General features: G+C 48.4%; 1 protein-coding gene across 1 annotated transcript; it reads right to left on the bottom strand.

Annotated features, from left to right (window-relative positions):
* Positions 1-1,354: 1,354 nt before the first annotated feature.
* LOC119923296 (olfactory receptor 14A16-like) lies at positions 1,355-6,400 on the bottom strand. Its single transcript, XM_038742744.1, is given in 3 exon segments — positions 1,355-1,516; positions 1,518-2,448; positions 6,375-6,400. Coding segments are annotated over 3 exon segments (1,119 nt in total).
* Between the last annotated feature and the right edge of the window lie 5,592 nt (positions 6,401-11,992).

The following is an 11,992-nucleotide window of genomic DNA, read 5'->3' on the forward strand; positions in this document are numbered from 1 at the left end:
GATGAATAGGATGGAAATGGCTCCTCCTGTTGTGATGATTTACTAACCTGGGTTCTGGAAACTAGACTTCCAGACGACTACCTTGCTGGTTCAATCTCTCATCCTGTCCTGACTGGATTACTGCACCAGCCTCCTCTCTGATCTCCTATCCTCCTGTCTCACCCTGGGCACATTCTGGGAGATCCGGGGATGCTCTGGGCACGTTATCCCCCACCTCAAAAATCTCCAGTGGTTGCCTGTCAACCTACAAATCATGCATAAACTCCTCTTCTCGGCTTCAAGGCTCTCCATCACCTCGCCGCCTCCTACCTCACCTCCCTTCTCTCGTTTTCCAGCCCAGCCGGCACCCTCCACTCCTCTGCCTCTAACCTCCTCATTGTGCTTCATTCTTTCCTGTCCCACCGTTGACCCCCAGCCCATGTCCTCCCCCAGCATGAAATGCCCCCCATCCACACATCCACCAAACTAGCTCTTTTCCTCCCTTCAAAGCTCTACTGAGAGCTCACCTCCTTCAGGAGGCCTTTCCAGATTGAGCCTCCTTTTTCCTCTCCTCCTCCCCATCCGTCCCCTCTGTCCTACCTCCTTCCCCTCCTCACAGCACTTCTGTATATTTATACAGATTTATTACTCTATTTCTTTTACTTGTACATATTTACTACTCTATTTTGTTAATGATGTGCATATAGCTATTATTCTATTTATTCTGATAGTTTTGACACGTGTCTACATGTTTTATTTTGTTCTTTGTCTCCCCCTTCTAGACTGTGAGCCCGTTGTTGGGTAGGGACCGCCTCTATATGTTGCCAAATTGTACTCCCCAAGCACTTAGTCCAGTGCGCTGCACACAGTAATTGCTCAATAAATCCGATTGAAAGAATGAATGAAAGAATGAATAGAGTTCCATCAGTGAACGTGTCTGTGTCTTTTCAAACACCATTATTGTTATCATTTTTATTATTCGGTGTTAGCAATTTCTGTGTCAAGGTCTGTGCCACGTGATGATAAATAATTCAATCGATCGATAGTATTTGTTGAGTGCTTACTGTGTGCATTACATTGTACTAAGAGCTTTGAAAAGTACAATACAATGGAGTTGGTAGATACAGTCCGTGCCCACAATGAGCTTACAGTCCAAGGATGAAATTATATACCAAACAGACATGTTTCCTGTCCCACAGGGGCTCAGAGTGTAAGAGGAAGTGAAAGCCCTGGAATGGTAAGACACAAACTCCAGGTCACACAGCAGGCCAGTGGCCGAGTTGGGATTAGAACTCAGGTCATGTGACACCCATTCACATGCCATTGAGCCATGAGGCTTCCTAGGGAATGCAATGCCACTCATGACCTGCTCTTATCAGCCAATTTCCCAGGCCTTGACAAATTGTTTCTGGGCCTCTCGTTCAGTGGAATATATATGGATATGCTTAATGGCAATTCCTCCTTTTATTGAGGGTAGGGGACTATTAGTACATTGACACAGACATGTTGTTCCAGAATGGATGCTGGGGGAATGTCCCCCTTAGGATCCTGCCCAGGGCAGACTTCAGGTCCCTGTTCCTCAGGCTGTAGATAAGGGGGTTCACAGTGGGGGGCACCACAGTGTAGAACACAGAAACCAGCAGATCCAGACCCGAGGGCGAGTCTGAAGGTGGTGTAAGATAGGCAAAGAATCCGGTAAAGAAAAAAATGATGATGGCAGTGAGATGGGGCAGGCAGATAGAGAAGGCTTTGGCTCGGTCCTCGGAGGACGGCATCCTCAGCACGGCCGAGAAGATGAAGACGTAGGAGAGGGTGATGTAGGTGAAGCAGATGGCATCTAAGAGTAACCCAGCAGCTACACTCACGTCAATGGCAATGTGGACTTCAGAGCAGGAGATCTTCAGCAGAGGGGGGACATCACAGAAGAACTGCTCAACAATATTGGACCCACAAAAAGTCAATGAGAAGGTGGAAGTTGAAAGAAAGACTCCAACCAGACCCCCACTGAGCCATGAAGCTGCTGCCATGCGCATACAGGCTGTTTTGTTCATGATGAGCTCATACAGCAGGGGGGAGCAAATGGCAGCATAGCGGTCATAAGACATTGTGGTGAGGACAAAAATCTCTGAACCGGTAAACAAGACCACTAGGAAGAGCTGTGAGACACAACCCAGAAAGGAGATGGAGCTGTCACCGGTCAAAGAGATGACAATGGATTTGGGTACCGTGGTAGAAATATAGCAGAGGTCTATGAAGGACAAGTTCTTGAGAAAGAAGTACATGGGGGTGTGGAGACGCTGATCGAGAGTGGTTACAGCAACAATTAGAAGATTCCCCAGAAGGGCTACTAGGTAGAAAAGGAGGAACAGCATGGCATGGAGCAGCTGCAGCTCCAGGATGTCAGAGAACCCCAGGAGGAGGAACTCAGTCACGGTGGAGATGTTGGTCATTTCTTGGAGATGATGTTGGCTCCCTGAAAAGGAAGAGGGGAACTTCAATTTAGAAATATTGGCATTTGCTCCAGGCTGTAAGTTCAATCTGGGCAGGTAACACTTTTACAAATGATATCATATTGTACCCTCCCAAGCACTTAGTACAGTGCTCTACACACTGTAAGTGATCAATAAATATGATTGATTCCCATTTTAATAAATAAGGCAGTTATATTCATTGATCACCTATAGAGTTCAATAGTATTGATAAGTGCAGGGTTATTCATTCATTCATTCATTCAATTGCATTTATTGAGTGCTTACTGTGTGCAGAGCACTGTACTAAGCACTTGGGAAGTACAAGTTGGCAACATATAGAGACAGTCCCTACCCAACAGTGGGCTCACAGTCTAGAAGGAGAAGACAAAGAACCAAACAAAATATATTAACAAAATAAAACAAATAGAATAAACATGTACAAATAAAATAAATGAATAGAGTAATAAATATGTACAAACATGTATACATATATACAGGTGCTGTGGGGAGGGGAAGGAGGTAAGGCGGGGGAAAGGGGAGGGGGAGGTGGGGGAGAGAAAGGAGGGGGCTCAGTCTGGGAAGACGTCCTGGAGGAGGTGAGCTCTCAGTAAGGCCTTGAAGGGAGGAAGAGAGCTAGCTTGGCAGATGTGTGGAGGGAGGGCATTCCAGGCCAGGGGGATGACGTGGGCCGGGGGTCGACGGCGGGACGGGCGAGAACGAGGCACAGTGAGGAGATTAGTGGCAGAGGAGCGGAGGGTGCAGGCTGGGCTGGAGAAGGAGAGAAGGGAGGTGAGGTAGGAGGGGGCGTGGTGATGGAGAGCCTTGAAGCCGAATGTGAGGAGTTTTTGCCTGCTGCGTATGTTGATTGGTAGCCACTGGAGATTTTTGAGGAGGGGTGTAACATGCCCAGAGCGTTTCTGGACAAAGACAATCCGGGCAGCAGCATGATGTATGGATTGAAGTGGGGAGAGACATGAGGATGGGAGATCGGAGAGGAGGCTGATACAGTAATCCAGACGGGATAGGATGAGAGCTTGAATGAGCAGGGTAGAGGTTTGGATGGAGAGGAAAGGGTGGATCTTGGCAATGTTGCAGAGGTGAGACTGGCAGGGTATGAACACATCAATCAATAGCTCAATGGTATTTACTGAATAGCACTGTAGTAAGTGCTTGGGAGAGTTCAGTCCAACGGAGTTGGCAGATATTTTCCTCCCCTCCAGGAGGTAACAGTCTAGTGGGTAGACTCCATTTACCATAAATGCTTAATAAATAAGATGGATTGATAGCATCGATGAAGTAATCAACACTAATTACTTTTGGAGTTTGCTAGCGCTTAGAACAGTGCTTCACACGTAGTGAGCGCTTAACAAATACCATAATCATTATTATTAAATCAATCTATTGTATTTGTCACCTGTGTGTTCAATAGGATTAATATGAGCAGTGCTCTGGCAGGTGTTGACTTATGCTGTGGATTGGCCTCTGACCCATAGCAACTCCATGGACGTATCTCTCCCAGAATGCCCAACCTCCATCTGCAAGCATTCTGGTACTGGATCCGTAGAGTTTTCTTGGTAATAACAGAGAAATGGTTTACCATTGCCTTCTTCCACCCAGTAAACATGAGTCTTCACCCTCGACTCTCTCCCCTGCCACTGCTACCCAGAACAGGTGCATTTTGACATGCAGCAGATTGTCTTCCACCTGCTAACCACTGCCCAAGGTAGGAATGGAATGGAAATCCCTCTGGTTGACTCTTCCTCCCTTGGCTGAGCCTGGAAGAGTACTGGAAACTTTCATCATCATCATCATCATCATCAATCGTATTTATTGAGCGCTTACTGTGTGCAGAGCACTGTACTAAGCGCTTGGGAAGTACAAGTTGGCAACATATAGAGACAGTCCCTAGCCAACATTGGGCTCACAGTCTAAAAGGGGGAAACAGAGAAAAAAACCAAACATACTAACAAAAGAAAATAAATAGAATAGATATGTACAAGTAAAATAAATAAAGTAACAAATACGTAAAAACATATATGCATATATACAGGTGCAGTGGGGAAGGGAAGGAGGTGAGGTGGGGGGGATGGAGAGGGGGACTAGGGGGAGAGGAAGGAAGGGGCTCAGTCTGGGAAGGCATCCTGGAGGAGGTGAGCTCTCAGTAGGGCCTTGAAGGGAGGAAGAGAGCTAGCTTGGCTGATGGGCAGAGGGAGGACATTCCAGGCCCGGGGGATGACGTGGGCCGGGGGTCGATGGCGGGACAGGCAAGAACGAGGTACGGTGAGGAGATTAGTGGTAGAGGAGCGGAGGGTGCGGGGTGGGCTGTAGAAGGAGAGAAGGGAGGGGAGGTAGGAGTGGGCGAGGTGATGGAGAGCCCTGAAGCCCAGGGTGAGGAGTTTCTGCCTGATGTGCAGATTGATTGGTAGCCACGGGAAAGCCACACCTTTCCAGGTGTGATCCTGAGGGGGGGCAGGGGTATGTACCCATCAGTTAATCAAACAATGGTATTTACTGAGCACTTAGGGATCAGTCTTAATTCCTATTTTACAGATGCAGTATTTGAGGCACAGGGAAACAAAATGCCTTGGCCAAGTCACCCAGCAGTCAAGGGGCAGAGCCATGATTAGAACCCAGTTTCCCAAGTTTGTTGTTAGGTAGGGATTGTCTCTATCTGTTGCCGAATTGTACTTTCCAAGCATTCAGTACAGTTCTCTGCACATAGTAAGTGCTCAGTTAATACGAGTGAATGAATTAATTAATTAATAGCAGAGTCAGGATTAGAACTCAGCTCCCCTTACTACTACCACTACTCCTTGCCTCTCCCTGGGCCCAGAGACATTTTTCCCTGGAAGATTATGGGAGAAGATTCCCTTCTCCTCCTCCCCTCCAGACCTCTGCCGGCCAAGGTTTGTTCACTGCCTCCCCTGCCCCACCTTGGATACACACACAGCCGCCGACACAACCAATCTGACTGTGGTTCTCAGAGGAAAATGAAACAGACTGAAGTCTGGTTGACTCCAATCAACTCCTTGCCACTGGCTTCAAAACTTTTGACCAGTGTTGTCCTCCGTGTTTCCCTTCCCTCTTCATCAACTCCCCTCCAGCCCTTGGAAACAGATCTGCTCCCTGTGCCTCTCCATGGACATTCCCTTCTCCAACACATGGCTTAGATCTTTCCTTCTGCCCAAATCTCCCTCTCCCTCCAAATTTCCCCAGATTGATGTTTCTGCTCCCCATGCCAAATCAGCACAGATGCCACCTCTGTATTTACACATTCGCAACTGCTCATAGGTCTTCCCTACATGTAGATTCACATTACTATGGAAGAAGTTATTAAGCCGTGCACTCACATTTTCATGCTTATTTCACCCTAGCTGTAAATTATTTTGGATCAGTCTTGCCCAGCATACTGGTAAGTCCAGCAGGGAAGAGACTGAATCTCTTACCTCCATTGTGTTCACCTGACATTTCTGCATGGAGGAGTTGATGATTGTGCTGGTGGTCTAGAACCAATCACACTCTCTCATTCCCTCCCTCTCATTTCCCACCAGAAACATTTTCTGACATCCAAGATCCACTTCTGTCCGATGTGACCACAGCATAATGCTGACACTGTGCTGCAGGGCCCCAGCCAGCCACTCAGACACACACACAAACACACACACACACACTCACTTAAACTGACTGTGGTTACGTACACGTAAATACACACAGTCACACAAACCCACACCTATTTAGCCACTCATTTATTAATTTAACTACTTGCTATAGCATCACTCCCCCAACTCAGAATCGTACCTGGAGAGTTTCCAGTACTCTACCAGTCTCGGCTACCAGACGGACAGTTAAGTAGAGGCATACCCGTTCCATTCCCAGCTTGGGCAGTGGCTAGCGGGTGGAAGGCAATTTGCTGCAATTCAAAACTCCCCTGTGCTGGGCAGCAGTGTCATGAGAGAGCATCCAGGAGGAGACTCAAGTTTACTGCAGGGAAGAAGGCAATGGTAAACCATTTTTGTATTTTTACCAAGAAAACTCTATAATAATGATGGCATTTGTTAAGCACTTACTATGTGCGGAGCACTGTTCTAAGCTCTGGGGGGATACAAGGTGATCAAGTTGTCCCACATGGGGCTCACAGCTTTAACCCCATTTTACATATGAGGTAACTGAGGCTCAGAGAAGTTAAGTGACTTGCCCCAGGTCACACAGCAGACATGAGACGGAGTCGGGATTCAAACCCATGACCTCTGACTCCAAAGCCCCTGCTCTTTCCACTGAACCACACTGCCTCTCTATGGAAGAACTACCAGAACATTTGCAGTTGGAGAATGGGGCATTCTTGGAGAGATATGTCCATTCATTCGCTATGGGTCAGAGAGGACACGATAGCATAAGAAAAGACAAAGAAGAGTTCAAACACCTCTCCTCCAAACCCTTCACTGGCACCATGTATCGTTTCACATGAAACAAAAATAACTCACAATTATTTTCAAGGCTTTATACCATGTTAGACTCACTCTTAATTCTCATTTTACACATGTGGTGTCTAAGGCACAGAGAAGCAAAGTGACTTGCCTGATGTCACACAGCAGACAAGGAGCAGAGCCAGGATTAGAACCTAGGTCCCCGAGCCGGTTGTTGGGTAGGGATTGTCCCTATCTGTTGCCAAATTGTACTTTCCAAGCACTTAGTACAGTGCTCTGCACACAGTAAGTGCTCAATCAATGCGATTGAATGAATGAATGAATGGCAGAGTCAGGATTAGAACCCAGGTCCCCTTACTTCTACCATCCAGGCATGCTAGCTGGATGGAGGTGGATGAGGTAGGGGAGATAAGTGATGGTTGCAGCCACTGCACTGTTAAATATGTACCCTCCTGAAAGACCACCCGCCCTTCTGAGGATGTAGCCCTGATCCAAGGTCGGACACTGGCCCCATGTGTGAGCACTTCCCCTGAATGGCTCCATCTGTTGCATCCCCATCACGGTCTCTCCCTCCCACTCCAACACTCCCCTGGGTCAGACTCACTGGGGCAGCGTAAGGCTGTATGGCACTGACCTCTGCTAGTTTGGGATGGTCCTCTCTCCACTCCAGTTCTTGGGTGCAGCTGGCTATGAAGGAAGGAACAGCATAGGACCCTCAGCCCCTCTCTTATCTCCTGTGGGCAGGAAGATGTTCTTCAGAGAGTCCCCCAACTCCAAAGATAAAGCAGCCACCGCTCCATAGGGAACTACTGGAGGATCAACTCAGGTGGAACCTCGTGTCCCGGCCCATGCCAAAATCCTCTGCCTGTGAGGTCCCTGAGGTCCTGCAGAGATAAAGGCCTAGTCCCTAAAGCTGCAGCAATGGTGCTGCACCCCAGGGTTCTCATGGAAACAACAGCATCTGCATCCCAACATCCCTCCAGTTTCTAATGTTACTGACAATCTACATCAACTGTGGGTGGTTTCAGCTTCATCTCGTACACCATCTTCGACAATCAGCTTCTCATTCAGTCAGTCAATTGATAGATTTCATTTTCTGACACCTTCTGATTTCAAAGCCCCAGAGAGCAAGAGAGTCCTCTGAATCCATCCTCTGATCCTCCCCCAGGCTGCGTGGGGTGGGGCAGGGGACTGAGGTTTTGCGAATGGGGTGGTGGGAAGGAGAAATTCCTGGTTTGAGGAAGAATAAGATGAAAATGGCTCCTCCTGTTGTGATGATTTACTAACCTAGGTTCTGGAAACTAGAGTTCCAAACCGCTCCCTTGCTGGTTCAATCTCTCATCCTATCCCAACTGGATTACTGCATCAGCCTTCTCTCTGATCTCCCATCCTCCTGTTTCTCCCCAGTTCAGTCTGTACTTCACTCTGCTGCCTGGATTTTCTCTGTACAGAAACGCTCTGGGCACATCACTCCCCTCCTCAAAAATCTCCAGTGGTTGCCCGTCAACCTATGAATCATGCAAAAACTCCTCACTCTCGGCTTCAAGGCTCTCCATCACCTCGCCCCCTACCACTTCACCTCCCTTCTCACCTTCTACATCCCAGCCTGTACCCTCCGCTCCTCTGCTGCCGCTACCCTCCTCACTGTGCCTTGTTCTCACCTGTCCCTCTGTCGACCCCAGACAAACGTCCTTCCCCTGGCCTGGAATGCCCTCCCTCCACACATCCTCCAAACTAGCTCTCTTCCTACCTTCAAAGCCCTACTAAGAGCTCACCTCCTCCAGGAGGCCTTCCCAGACTGTGCCCCCTTTTCCCTCTCTTCCTCCCCATCTCCCTCCCTTTGCTCTACCTCCTTCCCCTCCCCACTGCACTTGTATATATTTGCATAGATTTATTAATCTATTCATTTTACTTGTACATATTCACTACTCTATTTTTTAATGATGTGCATATAGCTATAATTCTATTTATTCTGACAGTTTTGACACCTGTCTACATGTTTTGTTTTGGTGTCTGTGTCCCCCTTCTAGACCATGAGCCCGTTTTTGGATAGGGACCGTCTCTATCTGTTGCCGACTTGTAATTCCCACGTGCTTAGTCCAGTGCCCTGCACACAGTAAGCACTCAATAAATACAATTGAATGAATGGAGTTCCATCAGCGAATGTCTCTATCTCTCTTCAGACACTGTTATTATTATTCGCTGTTAACAATCTCTGTGTCAAAGTCTGTGCCACATGATGATAAGTAATTCAATCTATTGATGGTATTTGTTGAGTGTTTACTGTGTGCATTACACTGTACTAAGCGCTTTGAAGAGTACAATACAATGGAGTTGGTAGATACAATCCGTGACCACAATGAGCTTACAGCACAAAGATGAAATTACAATCCAAACGGGCATGTTTCCTGTCCCACAAGGGCTCTGAGTGTAAGAGGAAGTAAGATCTCAGAAAGGGTAAGACACTAATGCCAGGTCACACAGCCGGCCAGTGGCTGAGCTGGGATTAGAACTCGGGACATGTGACACCCATTCACATGCCATTGAGCCATGAGGCCTCCTAGGAAATGCATTGCCACTCATGACCTAGTCTTATCAGCCAACCTCCCAGACCTTGACAAATCCTGAATATCCAGACTTGTTGTTTGGGACTCTGCATCAGTGATATATTCGGATATGTCTGAGGGCAATTCCTCCACCCACAGCCCTGGATTACTGCCACTGTACGCCTCCTTCGCTCTTATGCTCGAGCTGCCAAATGCTGCTGGCGAAAGTCTAAACACCATAACAACCTCGTTCACTTCAAGTTTATCCTTTCCTGCCTTAACTCAGCCATCTCCTCTGCCAGACAAAACTATTTCTTCTCCCTTATTGACACCCATGCCCATCATCCCCGTCAGCTCTTCCGTACATTCAACTCCCTTCTCAGGCCTCCGGTTCCTCCCCATCCTCCTTCCCTCACCCCCAACGATCTAGCCTCCTACTTCATTAATAAAATTAAATCCATCAGGTCCGACCTCCCCAAAGTCACTCCTCCCTCCTTCTCCAACCCCCCGGCTCTCAACACTCTCTGCTACTCTCCCATCCTTCCCAGCAGTATCCTCAGAGGAGCTCTCCTCCCTCCTCTCAAGTGCTACTCCGGCCACCTGTGCTTCTGACCCCATTCCCTCTCATCTCATGAAATCTCTTGCTCCTTCCCTTCTCCCCTCCTTTACTTCCATCTTCAACCGCTCACTCTCCACTGGTTCCTTCCCCTCTGCCTTCAAACATGACTATGTCCCTCCCATCCTAAAAAAAACCTCTCTTGACCCCACCTCACCTTCTAGTTATCGCCCCATATCCCTCCTACCATTCCTTTCCAAACTCCTTGAACGAGTTGTCTACACGCGCTGCCTAGAATTCCTCAACAACAACTCTCTCCTCGACCCCCTCCAGTCTGGCTTCCGTCCCTTACATTCCACGGAAACCGCCCTCTCAAAGGTCACCAATGACCTCCTGCTTGCCAAATCCAACGGCTCCTACTCTGTCCTAATCCTCCTCGACCTCTCAGCTGCCTTCGACACTGTGGACCACCCCCTTCTCCTCAACACGCTAATCAACATTGGGTTCACAGACTCCGTCCTCTCCTGGTTCTCCTCTTATCTCTCCGGTCGTTCATTCTCAGTCTCTTTTGCAGGCTCCTCCTCCACCTCCCATCCCCTTACTGTGGGGATTCCCCAAGGTTCAGTGCTTGGTCCCCTTCTGTTCTCAATATGCACTCACTCCCTTGGTGACCTCATTCGCTCCCACGGCTTCAACTATCATCTCTACGCTGATGACACCCAGATCTACATCTCTGCCCCTGCTCTCTCCCCCTCCCTCCGGGCTCGCATCTCCTCCTGCCTTCAGGACATCTCCATCTGGATGTCCGCCCGCCACCTAAAGCTCAACATGTCGAAGACTGAGCTCCTTGTCTTCCCTCCCAAACCTTGTCCTCTCCCTGACTTTCCCATCTCTGTTGACGGCACTACCATCCTTCCCGTCTCACAAGCCCGCAATCTTGGTGTCATCCTCGACTCCTCTCTCTCGTTCACCCCTCACATCCAAGCCGTCACCAGAACCTGCCGGTCTCAGCTCCGCAACATTGCCAAGATCCGCCCTTTCCTCTCCATCCCAACCGCTACCCTGCTCGTTCAAGCTCTCATCCTATTCCGTCTGGACTACTGCATCAGCCTTCTCTCTGATCTCCCATCCTCGTGTCTCTCTCCACTTCAATCCATACTTCATCCTGCTGCCCGGATTATCTTTGTCCAGAAACGCTCTGAGCATATTACTCCCCTCCTCAAAAATCTCCAGTGGCTACCAATCAATCTGTGCACCAGGCAGAAACTTCTCACCCTGGGCTTCAAGGCTGTCCATCACCTCGCTCCCTCCTACCTCACCTCCCTTCTCTCCTTCTACAGCCCACCCCGCACCCTCCGCTCCTCCACCGCTAAACTCCTCACCGTACCTCGCTCTCGCCTGTCCTGCCATCGACCCCCGGCCCACGTCATCCCCCGGGCCTGGAATGCCCTCCCTCTGCCCATCCGCCAAGCTATCTCTCTTCCTCCCTTCAAGGCCGTGCTGAGAGCTCACCTCCTCCAGGAGGCCTTCCCAGACTGAGCCCCTTCCTTCCTCTCCCCCTCGTTCCCCTCTCCATCCCCCCCATCTTACCTCCTTCCCTTCCCACAGCACCTGTATATATGCATATATGTTTGTACATATTTATTACTCTATTTATTTATTTATTTTATTTGTACATATCTATTCTATTTATTTTATTTTGTTAGTATGTTTGGTTTTGTTCTCTGTCTCCCCCTTTTAGACTGTGAGGCCCACTGTTGGGTAGGGACTGTCTCTATATGTTGCCAATTTGTACTTCCCAAACGCTTAGTACAGTGCTCTGCACATAGTAAGCGCTCAATAAATACGATTGATGATGATGATGATGATGTAGCCACTGGACCAGCACATGAGGAATACAAAGATGACATCTTGGAGAGTTATGATGCTGAGAAACAACATATCATTCAAATATTTCACTCAGAATATATTAGAGCAGTATTTTATATTTAAACTACTAACTGTTATGGTGGCATT

Source organism: Tachyglossus aculeatus, unplaced genomic scaffold (genome assembly GCF_015852505.1).
Source record: "Tachyglossus aculeatus isolate mTacAcu1 unplaced genomic scaffold, mTacAcu1.pri scaffold_170_arrow_ctg1, whole genome shotgun sequence".
Classification (NCBI taxonomy): Eukaryota; Metazoa; Chordata; class Mammalia; order Monotremata; family Tachyglossidae; genus Tachyglossus; species Tachyglossus aculeatus.